The sequence below is a fragment of the Pelophylax lessonae genome (assembly GCF_965119305.1).
Source record: "Pelophylax lessonae genome assembly, chromosome: 7".
NCBI lineage: Eukaryota > Metazoa > Chordata > Amphibia > Anura > Ranidae > Pelophylax > Pelophylax lessonae.
Genome location: NC_138774.1, coordinates 289,915,376 through 289,940,209, shown reverse-complemented (window position 1 = coordinate 289,940,209; position 24,834 = coordinate 289,915,376). Strand labels below are relative to the sequence as shown.

Below are 24,834 nucleotides of genomic sequence, written 5' to 3'. Positions count from 1 at the left end.
CCCGTTCTTGACCTTGGCTTCCTACTGAAAACACTGCCCCCCTTAGGCTTACTCACACCTGTATTTCAAGTGTTCAATCATGCCCCCCTTTTCCTTTCCATCCTCTGCGTTCTTTTCCAAGTCCAAGTTGCCTCGTTCTTTCTTATAAATATCATTTTGTATACAAGGTCTTCAGAACTGGATATAGTATGAGGTCCTGCCCCCCGTTTTTGACCTTAGCTTCCTACTGAAAACACTGCACCCCTTAGCCTTACTCACACCTGTATTTAAAGGGTTTAATCATGCCCCCCTTTTTCTTTCAATCCTCCATGTTCTTCTCCAAGTCCAAGTTGCCTCGTTCTTTCTAATAAATATCTTTTTGTAAGCAAGGTCTTTAAAACTGGATATAGTATGAGGTCATGCCCCCCTGTTCTTGACCTTAGCTTCCTACTGAAAACACTGCCCCCCTTAGCCTTACTCACACCTTTATTTAAAGGATTTAATCATGCCCCCCTTATTCTTTCCCAAGTCCAAGTTGCCTCGTTCTTTCTTATAAATATCATTTTGTAAACGAGGTCTTTAGAACTGGATATAGTATGAGGTCATGCCCCCCTGTTCTTGACCTTAGCTTTCCACTGAAAACACTGCCCCCCTTAGCCTTACTCACACCTGCATTTAAAGGATTTATCATGCCCCCCTTTTTCTTTCAATCCTCCACATTCTTTTCCAAGTCCAAGATGCCTTGTTCTTTCTAATAAATATAATTTTGTAAACCAGGTCTTTAGAACTGCATATAGTGTGTCATGCCCCCCTGTTCTTGACCTTAGCTTCCTACTGATAACACTGCCCCCATTAGTATTACTCGCACCTGTATTTAAAGGATTTAATCATGCCCCCCATTTTCTTTTAAAGTCCAAGTTGCCTCGTTCTTTCTTATAAATATCATTTTGTAAACTAGGTCTTTAGAACTGGATATACTAAGAGGTCATGCCCCCCTGTTTTTGACCTTAACTTCCTACTGAAAACACTGCCCCCCTTAGCCTTGCTTACACCTGTATTTAAAGGGTTTAATCCTGCCCCCCATTTTCTTTTAATCCTGCACGTTTTTCTCCAAGTCCAAGTTGCCTCGTTCTTTCTTATAAATATAATTTTGTAAACCAGGTCTTTAGAACTGCATATAGTGTGAGGTCATGCCCCCCTGTTCTTGACCTTAGCTTCCTACTGATAACACTGCCCCCATTAGTATTACTCGCACCTGTATTTAAAGGGTTTAATCATGCCCCCCTTTTTCTTTCAATCCTCCACATTCTTCTCCAAGTTGCCTCGTTCTTTCTTATAAATATAATTTTGTAAACAAGGTCTTTAGAACTGGATATACTATGAGGTCATGCCCCCCTGTTCTTGACCTTAGCTTCCTGCTGAAAACACTGCCCCCCTTAGCCTTACTTACACCTGTATTTAAAGGGTTTAATCCTGCCCCCCTTTTTCTTTCAATCCTGCACATTCTTCTCCAAGTCCAAGTTGCCTCGTTCTTTGTTATAAATATCATTTTGTAAACAAGGTCTTTAGAACTGGATATACTATGAGGTCATGCCCCCCTGTTCTTGACCTTAGCTTCCCACTGAAAACACTGCCCCCCTTAGCCTTACTCGCACCCGTATTTAAAGGGTTTAAACATGCCCCCCTTTTTCTTTCAAGTCCAAGTTGCCTCGTTCTTTCTTATAGATATCTTTTTGTAAACGAGGTCTTTAGAACTGGATATACTATGAGGTCATGCCCCCCTGTTCTTGACCTTAGCTTCCTACTAAAAACACTGCCCCCCTTAGCCTTACTCGCACCCGTATTTAAAGTGTTTAATCATGCCCCCCTTTTTCTTTCAAGTCCAAGTTGCTTCGTTCTTTCTTATAAATATAATTTTGTAAACGAGGTCTTTAGAACTGGATATACTATGAGGTCATGCCCCCCTGTTCTTGACCTTAGCTTCCTACTGAAAACACTGCCCCCCCTGAGCCTTACTCGCACCTGTATTTAAAGGGTTTAATCATGCCCCCCTTTTTCTTTCAATCCTCCACATTCTTCTCCAAGTCCAAGTTGCCTCGTTCTTTCTAATAATATCATTTTGTAAACCAGGTCTTTAGAACTGGATATACTATGAGGTCATGCCCCCCTGTTCTTGACGTTAGCTTCCTACTGAAAACACTGCCCCCCCTGAGCCTTACTCGCACCCGTATTTAAAGGGTTTAATCATGCCCCCCTTTTTCTTTCCCAAGTCCAAGTTGCCTCGTTCTTTCTTATAGCTATCTTTTTGTAAACCAGGTCTTTAGAACTGGATATACTATGAGGTCATGCCCCCCTGTTCTTGACCTTAGCTTCCTACTGAAAACACTGCCCCCCCTGAGCCTTACTCAAACCCGTATTTAAAGGGTTTAATCATGCCCCCCTTTTTCCTTCAATCCTCCACATTCTTCTCCAAGTCGCCTCGTTGTTTCTTATAAATATAATTTTGTAAACGAGGTCTTTAGAACTGAATATACTATGAGGTCATGCCCCCGTTTTTGACCTTCGCTTCCTACTGAAAACACTGCCCCCCTTAGCCTTACTCGCACCCGTATTTAAAGTGTTTAATCATGCCCCCCTTTTTCTTTCAAGTCCAAGTTGCCTCGTTATTTCTTATAAATATAATTTTGTAAACAAGGTCTTTAGAACTGGGTATACTAGGAGGTCATGCCCCCCTGTTCTTGACCTTAGCTTCCTACTGAAAACACTGCCCCCCCCCAGCCTTACTCGCACCCGTATTTAAAGGTTTCTGTCATGCCCCCTTTTCCTTTCCATCCTCCACGTTATTTTCTAAGTCCAAGTTGCCTCGTACTTTCTTATAAATATCTTTTTGTAAACAAGGTCTTTAGAACTAGATATAGTATGAGGTCATGCCCCCCTGTTCTTCTCCCTGTCCTCAGCTTCCTACTGAAAACACTGCCCCCCTTAGCCTTACTCGCACCCATATTTAAAAGGTTTAATCATGCCCCCCTTTTTCTTTCCCAAGTCCAAGTTGCCTCATTCTTTCTTATAAATATCTTTTTATCTTTAGAACTGGATATACTATGAGGTCATGCCCCCCTGTTCTTGACCTTAGCTTCCTACTGAAAACACTGCCCCCCCTGAGCCTTACTCGCACCCGTATTTAAAGGTTTCTGTCATGCCTCCTTTTCCTTTTCCATCTGCCACGCTCTTCTCCAAGTCCGAGTTGCCTCGCTCTTTCATTTAACTCTCTTTTTTTTTTCCCGCAAACTAGCTCTACAAAAACTGAACGCGGTCTTCTAAATCTGGTCCAACTAAAGCTCGATATAGTGGAGCCATTATGCAACGGGGAAAAATGCAAACAACTAATCCTCATAAGGGAAAAAAAGCACACGCTGGGATCTTGCTGGAAGGTCTCAAGCTTTCTAAGCCTTCAACCCCCCCTCTTCGAAATACTGTGTCGGATAGTGTACACACAACGCCTGTATGTTTACATTGTAAATAAAATAACAGCCCATGTGGAGGCTCTGCACATTCTTTTACTTTCACATGAAATGCCGCACACATCAAAGATTCGGCAGGCTTGTTTTCCTTTTTTTTTTTTCCCCTAATTACTTGCATAACAGATCTCCTTTCATCGGGACGCTGAACTACTGTCCAGGGCACTGCCTGGAAGCTCTGGGATAGTGGAGGAGCTTCGCTGCTCGTAGAAGTGCATCACTGTGACGCAGGCTGCGTGAAAGCGAGTTACTACAGAATCTCTATTTACAATCAGCACACTTTTATTGGCAGGAGAGCTTTACGGCTCAATCCACCTGCATTTCCTGAAGGCGGCCAAGAAAAACAATGCACAAGAGTACATTACCACACTGGCTGGGGAGATTAGAAGCGAGTAAGAGCCATTGCAAAAGTTCAGCATTCCAGACATTCCCCTAAATTAGTGCAAAAGTCCTCTCGGATTTCTAGCGTTTCTAGTAAGGTTGTCAATGCTCTTGTGTCTCCTGCACCCCCCCCCCCTTCATTGTATCCATGACCCATCGGAGGGGCGAGCTTTGCCATGGGTCTACCTGTCAGCACGCACTCGGCACCTGCATCGGACTTTCAGCAGGAGCGTCACAAGACTTGGCCCCCCTTTTCTCCAACGTGTTTGAGTGGGCAGAAAATGGGGCCCCCAGTGGGCGATGGGCCATCCTTTCTCTGCCTGCATGCCAAGCCAATCATTACAGATGCAAGCCAAGAGCTAGAGCTCCACGAGGGACTATTGACTGCCCAATCGTTTTTTTGGGGGTTTTTTTTATAGCAATGACTGATTTATCGTGATTTTTTTTTTTTTTCAGGCAATCAATCCTGCAGATTTCCCGAACCAGTCACTAAAATCTCATAAGCTGCTAATGCAATTTCAAAAATGACTTTCAGCAGGAGCTTCTTAAGACTTGGCCTCTTTCTTCAACCTGTTTGAGTGGGCAGCAAAGGGGGCCCCCAGTGGGCAATGGGCCATCCTTTCTCTGGAAGCATGCCAAGCCAATCTGGCCCCCAGTGGGCGATGGGCCATCCTTTCTCTGCAAGCATGCCAAGTGGGCAATGGGCCATCCTTTCTCTGCAAGCATGCTAAGCCAATCTAGTCCCCAGTGAGAGATGTCCCATCCTTTCTCTGCAAAAATGCCAAGCCAATCTGGCCCCCAGTGGGCGATGGGCCATCCTTTCTCTGCAAGCATGCCAAGTGGGCAATGGGCCATCCTTTCTCTGCAAGCATGCTAAGCCAATCTGGTCCCCAGTGAGAGATGTCCCATCCTTTCTCTGCAAACATGCCAAGCCAATCTAGCCCCCAGTGGGCGATGGGCCATCCTTTCTCTGCAAGCATGCCAAGTGGGCAATGGGCCATCCTTTCTCTGCAAGCATGCCAAGTAGGCAATGGTACCTCCTTTCTCTGCAAGCATGCTAAGCCAATCTGGCCCCCAGTGGGCAATAGGCCATCCTTTCTCTGCAAGCATGCAAAGCCAATCTGGCCCCCGGTGAGAGATGGCCCATCCTTTCTCTGCAAACATGCCAAGCCAATCTGGCCCCCAGTGGGCGATGGGCCATCCTTTCTCTGCAAGCATGCCAAGTGGGCAATGGGCCATCCTTTCTCTGCATGCATGCCAAGTAGGCAATGGTACCTCCTTTCTCTGCAAGCATGCTAAGCCAATCTGGCCCCCAGTGGGCAATGGGCCATCCTTTCTCTGCAAGCATGCCAAGCCAATCTGGCCCCCAGTGGGCGATTGGCAATCATTTCTCTGCAAGCATGCCAAGTGGGCAATGGGCCATCCTTTCTCTGTAAGCATGTCAAGTGGGCAATGGGCCATCCTTTCTTTGCAAGCATGCTTAGCCAACCTGGCCCCCAGTGGGCGATGGGCCATCCTTTCTCTGCAAGCATAACAAGCCATTCTAAGCTCCCAGTAGGTGATGGACCATCTTTTTCTGCAAGCATTCTAAGCCAATCTGGCCCCCAGTGGGCAATGGGCCATCCTTTCTCTGCATTCATGCCAAGCCAATCATTACAGATGCAAGCCAAGAGCTAGAGCTACACGAAGGACCATTGACTGCCCAACCAATCGTGAGTTATCATGTTTTTTTTTTTTGTTTTGTTTTTGCAGGAGCTTCTCAAGACTTGGACCCCTTTCTCCCTGTTCGAGTGGGTAGCAAAGGGGGCCCCCAGTGGGCAATGGGCCATCCTTTCTCTGGAAGCATGCCAAGCCAATCTGGCCCCCAGTAGGTGATGGGCCATCCTTTCTCTGCAAGCATGCCAAGTGGGCAAAGGGCCATCCTTTTTCTGCAAGCATGCTAAGCCAATCTGGCCCCCAGTGAGAGTTGGGCCATCCTTTCTCTGCAAGCATGCCAAGTAGGCATTGGGCCCTCCTTTCTCTGTAAGCATGCCAAGCCAATCTGGCCCCCAGTGGGCAATGGGCCATCCATTCTCTGTAAGCATGCCAAGCCAATCTGGCCCCCAGTTAGCAATGGGCCATCCATTCTCTGTAAGCATGCCAAGCCAATCTGGCCCCCAGTGGGCAATGGGCCATCCTTTCTCAAGCCAGGAGCTAGAGCTACACGAGCAACTGTTGGTCTGTCACCCAATTGCATTCCTGCGTTGTCACCATGTTATGTGTTGCCATACTTGTGCCGCTGTCACCATCCAAGTGGCCAAGACCAGAACGAGGGGAAAATCCTACATTCTGAGTTGTCACCAGAATGGGAAAAGAGGGGAAATATTTTAATGGGGACACAGGTTTCTGGTTAGAACTAGGAAAATAGTTTCCTTACATTGGAGGTTTTTTTCTCTCATTTCCTGTTGGGTTTAGAGGACAGAAAGGCAAGGGAAATCTTTCAATGGGAACACCTAATCCTGGTGACAATGTAGAGACTAGTTTCCTTCATTGGAGATATTTTCTTTCACTTCTTGTTGGGTCTAGAGGACAGGAAGCAAAGGGAATCTTTCAATGGGGACACCTGATCATGGTGACAACTAAGAAAGTATTTGCCTTACATTACATGTATTTTATCTCACTTCCTGCTGTGTCTAGAGGACAGGAAGCCAAGGGAAATCTTTAAATGGGGACACCTGTTCCTGATTATAACTAAGACAGTATTTTCTTTACATTGGAGATATTTTATCTCACTTCCTGTTGAGTCTAGAGGACAGGAAGTGAAGGGAAATATTTACATGGGGACACCTGTTCCTGGTTATAATTAAGAGATTATTTTCCTTACATTGGGGTATTTTATTTCACTTCCTGTTGGGTCTAGAGGACAGGAAACAAAGGGAATCTTTCAATGGGGACACCTAATTCTGGAGACAACTAAGAGACTATTTTCCTTCATTGGAGATATTTTCTTTCACTTCTTGTTGGGTCTAGAGGACAGGAAGCAAATGGAATATTTCAATGGGGACACCTGATCATGGTGACAACTACAAAGAGTATTTTATCTCCCTTCCTGTTGTGTCTAGAGGACAGGAAGCCAAGGAAAATCTTTCAATGGGGACACCTAATCCTGGCGACAACTAAGAGACTATTTTCCTTAATTGGATATATTTTCTTTCACTTCCTGTTGGGTCTAGAGGACAGGAAGCAAATGGAATCTTTCAATGGGGACACCTGATTCTGGTGACAACTACAAAGAGTATTTTATCTCCCTTCCTGTTGTGTCTAGAGTACAGGAAGCCAAGGAAAATCTTTCAATGGGGACACCTAATCCTGGTGACAATGTAGAGACTAGTTTCCTTCATTGGAGATATTTTCTTTCACTTCTTGTTGGGTCTAGAGGACAGGAAGCAAAGGGAATCTTTAAATGGGGACACCTGATCATGGTGACAACTAAGAAAGTATTTGCCTTACATTACATGTATTTTATCTCACTTCCTGCTGTGTCTAGAGGACAGGAAGCCAAGGGAAATCTTTAAATGGGGACACCTGTTCCTGATTATAACTAAGACAGTATTTTCTTTACATTGGAGATATTTTATCTCACTTCCTGTTGAGTCTAGAGGACAGGAAGTGAAGGGAAATATTTACATGGGGACACCTGTTCCTGGTTATAATTAAGAGATTATTTTCCTTACATTGGGGTATTTTATTTCACTTCCTGTTGGGTCTAGAGGACAGGAAACAAAGGGAATCTTTCAATGGGGACACCTAATTCTGGAGACAACTAAGAGACTATTTTCCTTCATTGGAGATATTTTCTTTCACTTCTTGTTGGGTCTAGAGGACAGGAAGCAAATGGAATATTTCAATGGGGACACCTGATCATGGTGACAACTACAAAGAGTATTTTATCTCCCTTCCTGTTGTGTCTAGAGGACAGGAAGCCAAGGAAAATCTTTCAATGGGGACACCTAATCCTGGCGACAACTAAGAGACTATTTTCCTTAATTGGATATATTTTCTTTCACTTCCTGTTGGGTCTAGAGGACAGGAAGCAAATGGAATCTTTCAATGGGGACACCTGATTCTGGTGACAACTACAAAGAGTATTTTATCTCCCTTCCTGTTGTGTCTAGAGGACAGGAAGCCAAGGAAAATCTTTCAATGGGGACACCTAATCCTGGTGACAATGTAGAGACTAGTTTCCTTCATTGGAGATATTTTCTTTCACTTCTTGTTGGGTCTAGAGGACAGGAAGCAAAGGGAATCTTTCAATGGGGACACCTGATCATGGTGACAACTAAGAGACGATTTTCCTTAATTGGAGATATTTTCTTTCACTTCCTGTTGGGTCTAGAGGACAGGAAGCAAATGGAATCTTTCAATGGGGACACCTGATCATGGTGGCAACTAAGAAAGTATTTTACGTACATTACATGTATCTCACTTCCTGTTGTGTCTAGGACAGTAAGTAAAGGGAAATCTTTAAATGGGGACACCTGCTCCTGGTTATAACTAAGAGAGTATTTTCTTTATATTAAAGGGATGTTATCCCACTTCCTGTTGTGTCTGGAGGACAGGAAGCCAAGGGAAATCTTTCAATGGGGACACCTATTCCTGGCGACAACTAAGAGACTATTTTCCTTCATTGGAGAGATTTTATCTCACATCCTAATGAGTCTAGAGGACAGGAAGTGAAGGGAAATCTTTAAATGGGGACACCTGTTACTGGTAATAACTAAGAGACTTTTTTCCTTTATTGGAGTATTTTCTTTATATTGGAGGAAGTTTATCTCACATCCTGTTGAATCTAGAGGACAGGAAGTGAAGGTAAATCTTTACATGGGGACACCTGTTCCTGGTTATAACTAAGAGAGTATTTTCTTTATATTGGAGGAAGTTTATCTCACTTCCTGTTGAATCTAGAGGAAAGGAAGCCAAGGAAAATCCTTCCAATGGGACACAGTCAGCAAAAATAAAATTTGGTTTTAACCCTTTCCTGCTATGTCCAAAAGTACTTTTAAAAAGTTTCAGATATATGTTAAGGTTGGCTTCACAACTATGAGTTTCATTAATTAGGAGTAAAACGCATTGCTACCGCCAAGGTGCCAACGCATGTCATTTAGAATGGCACCCCCGAAGGCACAAGTACAATATTTGGCAATGCCGCCATGCTACAGAGCACCGCAATGCCAAAAACGGCACAGGTATGTCTGCGTCATCCAGTGCCGTGCATTGGCTGCCCGTCCACAATGAAAATAAGGAGACGTCGCAGCTGAGCTTATTTATAGTACACACACTTCAGTCCCCGCCCTGAAGGAGTTTACATTACAAGGTCCCTATCTCACATACTAGGAGTTAATTCAGACAGGAGACAATTAACCTACCAGCATGGCTTTAAAGTGTGGGAGAGCATGCAAACTCCATGCAGCTAGAGTTCTGGTTGGGATTTAAACCAAAGACCCTAGTACTGCAAGGCAGGACTGCTAAACACTGTGCCATGCATGGAATTGCCTCATTTTTGGCATGAGTTGGCCTTTAACCATAGGAGGAAACGAATGCAATCACGGGAAGAACATGCACACTCCATGCAGGTCGAGTCCTAGTTGGAATTTGAATGGAAGACCCTAGTGCTGCAAGGCAGGAGTGCTAACCACTAAGCCACTGTGCTGCCCAAAAATAGAAATGGCTGGAGTTAGATCTTAGGCAATTAACCTGTGATCACTGCCATGAGCATTTGTCCTCCTTCCCCCAACAGGGGCTCCAGAATTGACCCACATGCATTCTAAATCCAAAGTCGTCCAAATATACCACCCTACTAATTATTTATTTATTTATTTTCATCCTGCTAACCAAAAAAGGGTCTAGGGCAGTGATGGTGAACCCTTGGCACCCCCAGATGTTTTGGAACTATGTTTCCCATGATGCTCAACTATACTGCAGAGTGCATGAACATCATGGGAAATGTAGTTCCAAAACATCTGGGGTTCTAAGGTTCATCATCACTGGTCTAGGGTCTATGTTTGCTAACTGGTAGCCTCCCACTCAGAGGTGACTAACCTGCGATTGCGACCAGGGTCCTCTTTACCATAACAGGGGCTCACAGGTTGGCCCAAATGTACCCGAATACCAAAGCAGCCCATGTAGCTCTGCCCAAACATGCCAACCATAAAAAAAAAAGAAATAGTAGTAGTAGCAGTAGTAAGAATAGTAGAATGGTAGCCAACCGGCCTGGGGTGACTAACCTGCAATTGCTAATGGCCAAATCTGTCCTCTTTTCCGTAACGGGGGCATACAAGTTGACCCAAATGCATCCTAAATCAAAAGTCTGTCATGTAGCTCTGCCCAAACATGCCAACCATCCACCCACCAAAAAGAGTAGCAGTAGTAGAAATAGTAGAATGGTAGCCAACCAGCCTGGGGTGACTAACCTGTAATTGCTAATGGGCACATCTGTCCTCTTTTCCGTAACGGGGGCACACAAGTTGATCCAAATGCATCCTAAATCCAAAGTCTCTCATGTAGCTCTGCCCAAACATGCTAACCACCCACCCACCAAAATATAGTAGTAGTAGTAGTAGCAGTAGTAGGAATAGTAGAATGGTAGCCAACCAGCCTGGGGTGATTAACCTGCAATTGCTAATGGACACATCTGACCTCTTTACCGTAACGGGGCACACAAGTTGACCGCAATGCATCCTGAATCCAAAGTCTCTCATGTAGCTCTGCCCAAACATGCCAACCACCCACCCACCAAAAAAGAGTAGTAGTAGTAGTAGCAGTAGTAGGAATAGTAGAATGGTAGCCATCCAGCCTGGGGTGACTAACCTGCAATTGCTAATGGGTACACCTCTCCTCTTTTCCGTAATGGGGGGCACACTAGTTGACCCAAATGCATCCTAAATCAAAAGTCTCTCATGTAGCTCTGCCCAAACATGCCAACCACCCACCCACCCACCAAAAAAGAGTAGTATTAGCAGTAGTAGGAATAGTAGAATGGTAGCCATCCAGCCTGGGGTGACTAACCTGCAATTGCTAATGGGCACATGTGTCCTCTTTACCATAACGGGGGCACACAAGTTGACCCAAATGCATCCTAAATCCAAAGTCTCTCATGTAGTTCTGCCCATACATGTCAAACACCAACCCACCAAAAAGAGTAGTAGAATGTTAGCCTCCCAAACAGCGGTGACTAACCTGCAATCACTAATTGGGACATCTGTCCTCTTTCCCCTAACGGGGGCTCTCATAAGTTGACCCAAATGCCTCTTAAATCCAAAGTCTCTCATGTAGCTCTGCCCAAACATGCCAACCACCCACCCACCAAAAAAAAAGTAATAGTAGAATGGTAGCCTCGCAGTCCAAAGTGACTGACCTGCAATCACGCATAGGGACATCTATCCTTTTTCCCCCAACAGGGGCTCACAAGTTGACCCAAATACATCCTAAATCCAAAGTCACCCAGGTAGCTCTGCCCAAACAAGCAAACGACCAACCCATCAAAAAGAGTAGTAGTAATAGTAGTAGTAGCAATAGTAGCAGTAGTAGAATGGTAGCCCGAGGTGACTAACCTGCAAGGAGCATCTATCCTACTTCCTTAAACAGGAGCTCTAAAATTATCCCAAATGCATTGTAAACCCAAACTTGCCTTGTAGCTCTGCCTAAACATGCCAACCACCCAAAAAAGTAGTAGTGGTAGAATAGTAGCCTTTCAGCGAGAGGTGACTAATCTGCAAGGAGCATTTGCCTTCCCTCCTTCAACAGAATCTCTAAAATTAACCCAAAAGCGTCCTAAATCTAAAGTCACACAGGTAGCTCTTCCCAAACATGCCAACGACCCACCCACCAAAAAGAGTAGTAGTAGTAGTAGTAGTAATAGTTGTAATAGTAGCAGTAGCAGTAATAGGATGGTAGTCCGAGGTGACTAACCTGCAAGGAGCATCTGTCCTACTTCTTAAACAGGAGCTCCAAAATTGTTCCAAATGCATTCTAAATCCAAAGTTACCCTGTAGTTCTGCCTAAACATGCCAACCACCCAAAGAAGTAGTAGTAGTAAAATAGTAGCCTTTCCGCCAGAGGTGACTAATCTGCAAGGAGCATTTGCCTTCCCTCCTCCAACAGAAGCTCCAGAATTAACCCAAATGCGTCCTAAATTCAAAAAGTCACACAGGTAGCTCTGCCCAAACATGGCAATCATCCAAAAAAACAGTGGTAGTACAATAATAGCCTTCCAGACAGAGGTGACTAATCTGCAAGGAGCATTTGCCTTCCCTCCTCCAACAGAAGCTCCAGAATTAACCCAAATGCATCCTAAATCTAAAGTCACCCAGGTAGCTCTGCCCAAACATGCCAACCACCCAAAAAAGTAGTAGTAGAAGAATAATAGCCTCCCAGCCAGAGGTGACTAACCTTCAAGGAGCATCAGCCTTTAATCCTCCAACAGAAACTCCAGAATTAACCCAAATGTGTCCTAAATCCAAACGTCACCCAGGTAGCTCTGCCCAAACATGCCAACCACCCAAAAAAACGTAGTAGTAGTAGAATAGTAGCCTCCCTGTCAGAAGTGTCTAACCTGCAAGGAGCATCAGCCTTTCCTTCTCCAACAGAAGCTCTAGAATTAACCCAATTGCGTCCTAAATCCAAATGTCACCCAGGTAGCTCTGCCCAAACATGCCAACCACCCAAAAAAAGTAGTAGTAGTAGTATAGTAGCCTCCTAGCCAGAAGTGACTAACCTGCAAGGAGCATCAGCCTTTCCTTCTCCAACAGAAGCTCCAGAATTAACCCAAATGCATCCTAAATCCAAACGTTAACCAGGTAGCTCTGCCCAAACATGCCAACCACCCAAAAAAAAGCCAGAAGTAACTAACCTGCAAGGAGCATCAGCATTTCCTCCAACAGAAGCTCCAGAATTAACCCAAATGTGTCCTAAATCCAAACCCAAACATGCCAACCACCCAAAAAAAGTTGTAGTAGTAGTGGTAGTAGTATCGTAGCCTCCTAGCCAGAAGTGACTAACCTGCAAGGAACATCTGCCCTCCTTCCTTTAACAGGAGCTCCAGAATTGACCCAAATGCATCCTAAATCCAAAAATGTCACCCAGGTAGCTCTGCCCAAACATGCCAACCACCCAAAAAAAAGTCGTAGTAGTAGTAGAATAGTAGCCTCCTAGCCAGACGTGACTAACCTGCAAGAAGCATCAGCATTTTCTCCAACAGAAGCTCCAGAATTAACCCAAATGCATCCTAAATCCAAACCCAAACATGCCAACCACCCAAAAAAAGTAGTAGTAGTAGTAGTATAGAAGCCTCCTAGCCAGAAGCATCAGCATTTTCTCTAACAGAAGCTCTAGAATTAACCCAAATGTGTCCTAGATCTAAAGTCACCCAGGTAGCTCTGCCCAAACATGCCAACCACCCAAAAAAAAGTAGTAGTAGTAGTAGTATCGTAGCCTCCTAGCCAGAAGTGACTAACCTGCAAGGAGCATCAGCTTTTCCTCCTCCAACAGAAGCTCCAGAATTAACCCAAATGCGACCTAAATCCTAAAACGTCACCCAGGTAGCTCTGCCCAAACTTGCCTACCACCCAAAAATAGTAGTAGTATAGTAGCCTCCTAGCCAGAAGTGACTAACCTGCATCAGCATTTCCTCCAACAGAAGCTCCAGAATTAACCCAGGTAGCTCTGCCCAAACATGCCAACCACCCAAAAAAAATAGTAGTAGAATAATAGCCTCCCAGCCAGAAGTGACTAACCTGCAAGGAGCATCAGCCTTTCCTCCACCAACAGAAGATCCAGAATTAACCCAAATGCGTCCTAAATCCAAACGTCACCCAGGTAGCTCTGCCCAAACATGCCAACCACCCAAAAAAGTAGTAGTAGAATAGTAGCTTCCCAGCCATAAGTGACTAACCTGAAGGAACATCTGCCCTCCTTCCTTTAACAGGAGCTCCAGAATTGACCCAAATGCGTCCTAAATCCAAACCCAAACATGCCAATCACCCAAAAAACGTAGTAGTAGTATCGTAGCCTCCTAGCCAGAAGTAACTAACCTGCAAAGAGCATCAGCATTTCCTCCAACAGAAGCTCTAGAATTAACCCAAATGTGTCCTACATCTAAAGTCACCCAGGTAGCTCTGCCCAAACATGCCAACCACCCAAAAAAAGTAGTAGTAGTAGTATAGTAGCCTTAGCCTCCTAGCCAGAAGTGATTAACCTGCAAGAAGCATCAGCATTCCCTCCACCAACAGAAGATCCGGAATGAACCCAAATGCGTCCTAAATCCAAACCCAAACATGCCAACCACCCAAAAGTAGTAGTAGTAGAATAATAACCTCCCAGCCAGAGGTGACTAACCTGCAAGGAGCATCAGCCTTTCCTCCTCCAACAGAAGCTCTAGAATTAACCCAAATGTGTCCTAAATCTAAAGTCACCCAGGTAGCTGTGCCCAAACATGCCAACCACCCAAAAATTATTAGTAGTAGAATAGTAGCCTCCCAGCCAGAAGTAACTAACCTGCAAGGAACATCTGCCCACCTTCCTTTACCAGGGGCTCCAGAATTGACCCAAATGCATCCTAAATTCAAAAGTCCTCCAAGTATCTCTGCCCAAACATGCCAACCACCCACCAAAAAAATAAAAAATAAATAGTAATAGAAATGGTAGCCTCCCTACCATAGGCGACTTACCTGCAATGACTGCCGGGGACATCTGTCCTCCTTCGGCTCTGAGCCAAACTTCTAAGGTGAAGGTGTCCCTGGGCAGCTCGGTGCCGGTGGCATTCAGCCTCAGCTGGTCCCCCCGTCCGGTAAAATAGAGGGCAGCCCCCGGCGCTTGTGGGCTAGCCTCCCGCTGGTGGCTCCTCAGGTGTCCGCCGGCGGAGCGGCGCCCCCGGGCTAAGCTGGTGGCGCAGGAGCCCTCCTGGGCACTGCGGAGGCTGCGACTCTTCCGCACCGTCCTCCGGGCACGCTGGAGGCTCTCGTCCATGCCGCACTTGGTGGCCAGGGCTGCGGAGAGGAGCCCGACAGCAGGCAGCAGCCAACGCAACAGCAGCATCTCCGGCAGCGGTCCCCCCCCTGCTGCCCTGGAGTATCTCCCGATCGGCCAGCTTTAGGCTCTCCTTCCTTTTTTTTTTTTTTTTTTGGGGGGGGGGGGGGGTGAGGTTAAGGGGGGGGGGGGGCACTTGACTTTTTTTTTTTTCTCTAGATCAGTTGTGTCTCTTCATCCAATATTTGGACCAACTTCCCTTTTTTCCTTATTTTTTTTGTAAATACAAAAGAAACTTAAAAGAAAATAAAAAAAATATCCACTCCAAGCCAATCTCACCATTTAAAGGATCATTTCCACAGACCCCCCCACACACACCCCAACCACCCACCCTGCCCCCCCACCCACTCTTTTTTTTTCTCACTTAAAGGATGCTCAAGCTGAACATTTTTTTTTTTTTAGCCTTCTTTATAACAGAAGCTTGAAGCCCACACTGTCCTCTTAGCCCCCTCCTCTCTCTTCCCTTTACAAAATGAAAAGAGAAGCCCCCCTCCTAGGATGAGTAAACACGAATATGCTAATGGGATCCAGGGCAGCTCCACCTTCCCATTCCACCCCCCCCCCCTTTTTTTTAACTGAATGATTCCAATTACATTACTTGATCAATCAAGGATCCAAAGGTGGGGGGTTGCACAGGAGGAGGGATGCCTTGGCTTTGGATAAGTCACTTCTCTCTGGTTACTTTGTTACACATGCCACCCATTCAGGTGAAGCAAGGGGGTGCCCTGTGCCCTTTGCAGTCCCCCCCCTCCTACATCCCTTGCCAGGTCCTCTGCTTTTCTCCCCCCACCTCCCTGGTGAAGAGGAGCAGCTCCTTACTCTAAAGATCCTGCTCTTCATGCCCTTCTACAGTTGTTCAAATCCAGTTTTTGCCGTATTTCTTCTGTGACTTTTCCAGGTCCTGTAAAGTTTTCCCTACCAGCAGTGCCAGCACCCCACTGCCAGCACCAGGACCCCACCACCAGCCCACCCGCCCCTCTTCTTCTAGGTAAGCAGCTCTAATTCAGAATCTGGGCTTTTGCCTTATTTCTTCTGTGACTTTTCCAGGTCCTGTAAAGTTTTCCCTACCAGCAGTGCCAGCACCCCACTGCCAGCACCAGGACCCCACCACCAGCCCACCCGCCCCTCTTCTTCTAGGTAAGCAGCTCTAATTCAGAATCTGGGCTTTTGCCTTATTTCTTCTGTGACTTTTCCAGGTCCTGTAAAGTTTTCCCTAACAGCAGTGCCAGCACCCCACTGCCAGCACCAGGACCCCACCACCAGCCCACCCGCCCCTCTTCTTCTAGGTAAGCAGCTCTAATTCAGAATCTGGGCTTTTGCCTTATTTCTTCTGTGACTTTTCCAGGTCCTGTAAAGTTTCCCCTACCAGCAGTGCCAGCACCCCACTGCCAGCACCAGAACCCCACCACCAGCCCACCCGCCCCTCTTCTTCTAGGTAAGCAGCTCTAATTCAGAATCTGGGCTTTTGCCTTATTTCTTCTGTGACTTTTCCAGGTCCTGTAAAGTTTTCCCTACCAGCAGTGCCAGCACCCCACTGCCAGCACCAGGACCCCACCACCAGCCCACCTGCCCCTCTTCTTCTAGTTAAGCAGCTCTAATTCAGAATCTGGGCTTTTGCCTTATTTCTTCTGTGACTTTTCCAGGTCCTGTAAAGTTTTCCCTACCAGCAGTGCCAGTACCCCACTGCCAGAACCAGGACCCCACCACCAGCCCACCCGCCCCTCTTCTTCTAGGTAAGCAGCTCTAATTCAGAATCTGGGCTTTTGCCTTATTTCTTCTGTGACTTTTCCAGGTCCTATAAAGTTTTCCCTACCAGCAGTGCCAGCACCCCACTGCCAGCACCAGGACCCCACCACCAGCCCACACGCTCCTCTTCTTCTAGGTTACTGGGAAGAGCTTTTGTCTTATTTCTCCTCTACTTTTCCATGTCTTGTAAAGTTCACCCCATCACCAGCACCCTACTACAGCCCAACCACCAGCCCACGCACCCCTCTTTTTCTAGGTTACTGGGTAGCAACTAATCCAGTAATGTAGATTTTTTCCTTATTCTTCCTATACTTTTTCAGGTCCTGTAAAGTTCTCGCCCACCCTCGCCACCAGCAGCAGCACCCCACAACAACCCCACCAGTAGCCCACCCGTCCCTCTTCTTCTAGGTAAGCAGCTCTAATTCAGAATCTGGGCTTTCGCCTTATTTCTCCTTTACTTTTCCAGGTTCTGTAAAGTTCTCCCCCACCACCACCAGCCCACCCACCCCTCTTCTTCTAGGTAAGCAGCTCTAATTCAGAATCTGGTCTTTTGCCTTATTTCTTCTTTACTTTTCCAGGTCCTGTAAAGTTCTCGCCCACCCTCACCACCAGCAGCAGCACCCCAAAACAGCCCCACCACCAGCCCAACTGCCCCTCTTCTTCTAGGTAAGCAGCTAATCCAGAATCTGGGCTTTTGCCTTATATTTCTCCTCTATTTTTCCAGGTCCTGTAAAGTTCTCCCCCACCACCACACGCCCACCCACCCCTCTTCTTCTAGGTAAGCAGCTAATCCAGAATCTGGGATTTTTGCCTTATTTCTCCTTTACTTTTCCAGGTTCTGTAAAGTTCTCGCCCACCCTCGCCACCAGCAGCAACACCCCACAACAACCCCACCACCAGCCCACCCGCCCCTCTTCTTCTAGGTAAGCACCTCTAATTCAGAATCTGGGCTTTTGCCTTATTTCTCCTTTACTTTTCCAGGTTCTGTAAAGTTCTCCCCCACCACCACCAGCCCACCCACCCCTCTTCTTCTAGGTAAGCAGCTCTAATTCAGAATCTGGGCTTTTGCCTTATTTCTCCTTTACTTTTCCAGGTTCTGTAAAGTTCTCGCCCACCCTCACCACCAGCAGCAGCACCCCACAACAACCCCACCACCAGCCCACCCGCCCCTCTTCTTCTATGTAAGCAGCTCTAATTCAGAATCTGGGCTTTTGCCTTATTTCTCCTTTACTTTTCCAGGTCCTGTAAAGTTCTCCCCCACCACCACCAGCCCACCCATCCCTCTTCTTCTAGGTAAGCAGCTCTAATTCAGAATCTGGGCTCCTTTACTTTTCCAGGTCCTGTAAAGTTGCACTACCAAAAGCAGCACCCCACCGCAACCCCACCACCACCAGCCCACCCACCCCTCTTCTTCTAGGTAAGCAGCTAATCCAGAATCTGGGCTTTTGCCTTATATTTCTCCTCTACTTTTCCAGGTCCTGTAAAGTTCTCCCCCACCACACCAGCCCACCCACCCCTCTTCTTCTAAGGAAGCAGCTAATCCAGAATCTCCATCCAAAAAAAAAAAAAAAAAAGGTCCAGAGTCAAGCGAAGATCTGCAGAACACCATGACCTGCTACAGGCAAGGAGGGGGGGGGGTCAACTCTCATCTTCTCAATTGGTGCCTTGTAGTATTTTATTGCAGCACTTAGGATGCAATGATGATAAAAGTAAAAAAATAAAAAAAAATAAGGTTCCCCTCCAAGCTGATCAACTCTAGGAAGTAGTTCCTCTGTGTCTGTATGTTGGAAGCACAGGTAATCTTTGCCTGCTGTTCTCTTGCTCTCTCTATAGTGGGACTTTTTTTTTTTTTCTTTTTTTTTTTTTTTTAACTCCTGCCTGTATTCAATGTTTTCTGCTAAAATGGTCTCAGCAGCTCCCCCCCCTGGCAGAAAAAAAGCTCAATATACAAAGTTAACACATCGCTAGTTTGAAGATAAATAAATAAAAAAAAAAGCAAAACAAATTTACAAAACAAATCTTGTTAAATTAAAAAAACAAAAACAGTGATCCTTCCTTGTGTTAAAGCTTTGTGAAGTGAGTCTGAAGTGTGGCATTGAATGACATCTGAAAGCACATGAAACTGTGTCAGTGTTACAATCTTCATAGGTTCAAAGACACATAAAAGAGTGATGGCAGAAAAAAAAAAACAAGTGGTCCATCGAGTCTGACTCATTCATTTTCTTCAATATTTTTTTTTTTCATTTAATTTATACCTTAGATTGTAAGCTCCTTGAGGACAGGGACTTACATAGTTACATAGTGAGGTTGAAAAAAGACATCAGTCCATCCAGTTCAACCTATGATGTGTGTGTGTGTCCGCTTTTAACCGTACATTGTATACCCCTGTATGTTGTACATTGTATACCCCTGTATGTTGTACATTGTATACCCCTGTATGTTGTACATTGCATACCCCTGTATGTTGTACATTGTATACCCCTGTATGTTGTACATTGTATACCCCTGTATGTTGTACATTGTATACCCCTGTATGTTGTACATTGTATACCCCTGTATGTTGTGCGTTGTATACCCCTGTATGTTGTACATTGTATACCCCTGTATGTTGTACATTATATACCCCTGTATGTTGTACATTGTATACCCCCTGTATGTTGTACATTGTATACCCTGTATGTTGTACATTGTATACCCCTGTATGTTGTACATTGTATACCCCTGTATGTTGTGGTCTTTAACCACCTCAATACTGGGCACTTAAACCCCCTTCCTTCCCAGACCAATTTTCAGCTTTTAGCGCTGTTGCAATTTGAATGACAATTGCGCGGTCATGCAACGCTGTACCTAAACCAAATTTGTGTCATTTTTTCCCCACAAATAGAGCTTTCTTTTGGTGGTATTTGATCACCGTCAGGTTTTTTCTTTTTTGGTGCACAAATAAAAAAAGTCTGAAAAGTTTGAAAAAAAAAAAAAAAAAAGTTTTTTTGTTTAGGTTATAAAATTTTTTATATAGATACGTTTTTTCCTGCACTGATGAGCACTGATGATGCCGCACTGACAGGCACTGATGAGGAGACACTGATGGGATGGCACTGATGGGGTGGCACTGATATGCAGCACTGATGGGCACTGATAGGCAGCACTGATGGGCACTGATATGTGGCACTGATAGATAGCACTGATATGCAGCATTGGTGGGCACTGATAGGCAGCACTGATGGGCACTGATTGGCGGCACTGATGGGCACTGATAGGCAGCACTGATGGGCAGCAATGATCGGCACTGATGGGTGGCACTGATCGGCACTGATGGGCACTGATAGGCAGCACTGGTGGGCAATAATGGGCACTGGTGGGCGGCACTGATAGATGGCAATAACGGCACTGGTGGGCAGCACTGATAGATGGCATTGGTGGGCAACACTGATAGGGAGGGCACTGGGGGGCTCTCTGAGCCCTGCTTGCCATCTCTGGTGGCCATAGTGGGCATCCCTGGTGGTCATGGGTGGGCATCCCTGGTGGCTTAGTGGCACCCCCCCCCCAGGGCTGCACTGGTAATCAATGTTCTGATTACCAGCACAGACCCCCCCTGTGATCAGTGAGTAATTAGAAATACTCACTGATCACCCCCGCAGCAGCACCGATCCTCTCTTCTTCTCCTCACTGACAGGATCTGTCAGGAGGAGAAGAGATTGAAGCCGTTACAACGGCTCTATTTACATTACATGACGGCCGTGATTGGACACAGCCGTCATGTGATCAGGGGGGCCAATCACAGGGCCCTCCTGCCGAATGATGTTGCTCTGTGTCCGAGGGACACAGGCATATCGAGATCGCGCCGCTGCGCGTGCCCGCGGCGGCGCGATCTCTCTCCTTCTGAAGGACGTTCCGGAACGTCCATTCAGAAGGACGAGACTCCCGCCCGGCCGTATATGTACTATGGCCCGGGTGGGAGGTAGTTAAGGTGTCCATCTAATAGTTTTTTGAAACTATCAATGCTCCCTGCTGATACGACTGCTTGCGGAAGAGAATTCCACATACTTACCGCTCTTACAGTGAAGAACCCCTTACGTACTTTAAGGTTAAACCGCCTTTCCTCTAGTTTTAGTGAGTGGCCACGTGTCTTATTGTATCTCCTTTCTCTGAATAGTTTGTTCCTTATGCTCGGGTCACCAGTACAGTATTTGTACATTGATATCATATCCCCCCTCAATCGTCTCTTCTCCAGAGAGAATAGGTTCAGTGCTTGTATGTGACTTGACTATGCGCTGCGTAACTTGACAGCGCTATATAAGTACCTGAAATAAATAAATAAATAAAATAAAAAATATATATATATATATTAGTTTGTATACCCCCCATCCTGTAAATGCTGCACCAATGCATCACAACTGCGTGTACTGTATGTGTTTTTTGCAGCCCATCCCCATTCGTATAAATGGGTCACGTTTGGTGGTGTAACTGCTCGCCAAACGTGACAGGGATAATTTTTGTGAGAGTATATACATACATAGTTACATAGTTACATAGTAGGTGAGGTTGAATAAAGACAATAGTCCATCCAGTTCAACCTGTGTATATATATATATATATACACAGGTAAATATATATACCTATATTTGTCTCAAGCATATCTGAACCCACTTACTGTTGACCGACAATGGTATATATAACCAAGAATATATATACATATATATATACAAACACACTTTTTTAAAATATATATTCATTTACTGTATGTACTGTATATATGCAGTATAATATATATATATACATATATTTTTTTAACCCCTTACTGTTGACTGACAATTTATATATATACACATATATAATTATAAATTAAGATATTTAAAAAAATAATAAAAAAATATTATATATATATATATATATATATATATATATATATATATATATATATATATATATATATATATATTAATATAATATTTTTATTTTTTTTATATATTTTAATGTATAATTATATTATATATATATATATATATACACACACATATATGTATGTATATATATATATATATATATATATATATATATATATATATATATATATAATTATAAATTAAGATATATAAAAAAAATAATAAAAAATTATTATATTAATATATATATAGTATCTCACAAAAGCTCTGTGATTTCGTCATGGAGGAGTGGAAGAGGACTCCAGTGACAACCTGTGAAGCTCTGGAGAACTCCATGCCCAAGAGAGTTAAGGCAGTGCTGGAAAATAATGGTGGCCACACAAAATATTGATACTTTGGCCCCAATTTGGACATTGTCACTTAGGGGTGTACTCACTTTTGTTGCCAGCGGTTTAGACATTAATGGCTGTGTGTTGAGTTATTTTGAGGGGACAGCAAATTTACACTGTTATACAAGCTGTACACTCACTACTTTACATTGTAGCAAAGTGTCATTTCTTCAGTGTTGTCACATGAAAAGATAGAATAAAATATTTACAAAAATGTGAGGGGTGTACTTACTTTTGTGAGATACTGTATATATATATATTGTTTAGTTTTTTTAAATATATGTATTTATATACTGTATATACGCAGTATATATTTTGTATACATTTATATAAATAAATATATATATATATATATATATATATATATATAAATATACAGTATCTCACAAAAGTGAGTACATCCCTCACATTTTTGAAAATATTTTATTCTATCTTTACATTGTAGCAAAGTGTAATTTCTTCAGTGTTGTCACATGAAAAGATAGAATAAAAGATTTAGAAAAGATTGAGGGGTGTACTCACTTTTGTGAGATACTGTATATATATATATATACTTTTTTTGTAAATCACCTACTGTTGACTGGCAATGTTATATATATATATATTTTTTTTATTATATATTTGAATTTAAAATTTGGCATTATTTATTAATTAACAAAACCTCCAGCATCACTGAATGCCCGTTGGATGCAGGGCAGCCCACCAGCTCAATTGCATACTGGGAAAGTTCTGACCAGTGGTCTATTCTCATGACCCAGTAACCCAGTGGATCATCAGCTAGAAAGCTCTCCATCTCTGTTTTCGCCCCTAGATAACCGTCCACCATATGTTGCAGACTCTGCCGATGGGATGTAGAAGCCAAAAACCCTAGGTGGCGAGGACTAAACAAATTGTGAAATGCATCACTTAGGTGGCCCCCTTCTCCACCGCTCCTCTCTTGACCAACAGAAGCCTCAAAACTACATTTTCCATGACACTGTAACCTACTAGATCAACTCCTCTTTTAGGTGTCCTTAAGATATTTAATCTTCTGTACCCTCTGTTGGGAGGGGATGAGTTCTGATAGGAGGTCAAGGAGGGTTGCCAACCAATTCTGATCCTTCTCCTTGATCCCACATATTTTTGGGTCCACTGCATGAGAAGTAGACTCCCCGAGGTCACTGAGGATTACAGTATCTATATAGCGTCCCTGACCATGCTAACTGGACCACAGGTTAGCAGTAACGTGGACCTTGCCACTGAGTGCCTTGCCGATTGATGCCACAATATTGTCTTCCATGTGATGGTACAGAGCTGGAATGGCCTTACGTGAAAAGAAATAGCAACTGGGAACCTGCCATTGTGGTACAGCACATTCTGCAAATTCACGGAAGGAGGCAGAATCCACCAGACTGAAAGGCAGAAGTTGCAAAGCCAGCAGCTTTGACAAGCTTGCATTTAGATGCTGGGCATGTGGGTGGCAGTCACTATTTTGTTTTTTTTTTCGCTGCAGCAGATGGGCCAGGGAATTTTGCCAGCTATAGTCTTTAGCTGGTGGTTTGCTACTAGCAGATGTGCTGCAAGGACCTGGGACACCCTGCACTATACCATCATCCCTGTCAGTGAAGGCTGCTCATAGGTCATGAGGTATAGTGGGGGTAGACTGCGGTGAGTAAGGAGGAGGAACAGAATTGCTTCCCTTTTGTGTGGCTTTCAGGTGCTCTTGCCAATGGGCTGAGTGATGGGAAGTTAAATGCCTTGTTAAGCATGCAGTACCCAAATGGTTGATGTTTTTGATGTGCTTGAGACAAAGTTATCAAATTGCAACAGTGCAATCGGCTGCACATGTGCTAAAAAAAGGCCCAGGCAGCTGAGCTGTGGGAAGGGTTCCGGGAGATAACAGATCCACAATGTGATGGAATAGGGTGGCTTCTCTCTACTCTTCCATGATGGCTGCCACGTTGGGGTTGTTCCTCACCCTCACTTTTCTCCTCTGCTCTGACTGCTACCCAAGTCGCGTCAGTGACATCATCATCATCTCCTCTATTCTCATTACCACTGGAGACAACTTGGCAATACGCTGCGGCTGGGGGAACATGACTGCCAATTTTTATTCCAGTGTTCTCCCCTCTCTGTAGAATCATGTTCCTACCTTCCTCAACCTCAGAACTAACATCTGAATCAAGTAATGGCTGTGCATCTTCAAGGAGAAAGTGGCTGATGCTGTGTTCAAATACCTCAGCTGGCTCCTCCATACCTGATGCTGGGGCTATGGCAGGAATAGCTGTGGACAAGGAGGCAGATTTAGCCACTCTAGTCTCTGCTTGGGCGACAGAGGATGAGGAGGATGAGGCTTGTGTAGTAAGCCAGTCCACCACCTCCTCTGCATGCTGTGGCTTGAAAGCACCGGCAACATCACTAAACAGAGGAAATGATGCCCTGCCTGACGACTGACCACGTCCACCTTTGCCTGTGGACACATACGCTGCTGACTCCCTCACAGTGCCATGGGAACGTCTGCCTCTCCTTGTTGGCCTCCCAGACATGGGGCAGGGGGGGGGGGGGTCGGTGGGTGCTTATTAACAAAATATGTAACAAAGATGTGGAAATATGTACGTGAATGCACTTTAATTAATGGAAAGTGGTGTTTGGTGCACTTTAACCTCACTCACAGACACACTCCACCGACACATTACAATATACTGCAGAAAAACTGCACTAACGCACAGAAATATACTGCATTAAACACGCAGTAACGTACAAAAATATACTGCTTTAAAATGTGCAGTAACGCACAGTAATATACTGCATTAAACGTCACATAATGCACTGAAATATACTGCGACAAACGTACAGTAATGCACTGAAATATACTGCGACAAATGTGCAGTAACGCAC

General features: G+C 44.7%; 1 protein-coding gene across 2 annotated transcripts in view; it reads right to left on the bottom strand.

The window, feature by feature from the left end:
* PAPPA (pappalysin 1) overlaps window positions 1–15,007 on the bottom strand; it is a 406,220-nt gene extending 391,213 nt beyond the window's left edge. For both annotated transcript variants that reach the window (XR_014225505.1, XM_082263951.1), the window contains exon 1: window positions 14,582–15,007. Coding sequence is in view for 1 of the 2 variants with exons in the window: in XM_082263951.1 (XP_082120077.1) it covers window positions 14,582–14,948 (367 nt within the window). In the remaining variant the exon portion in view is untranslated. The remainder of the gene's footprint in view (window positions 1–14,581) is intronic.
* Window positions 15,008–24,834: the final 9,827 nt, after the last annotated feature.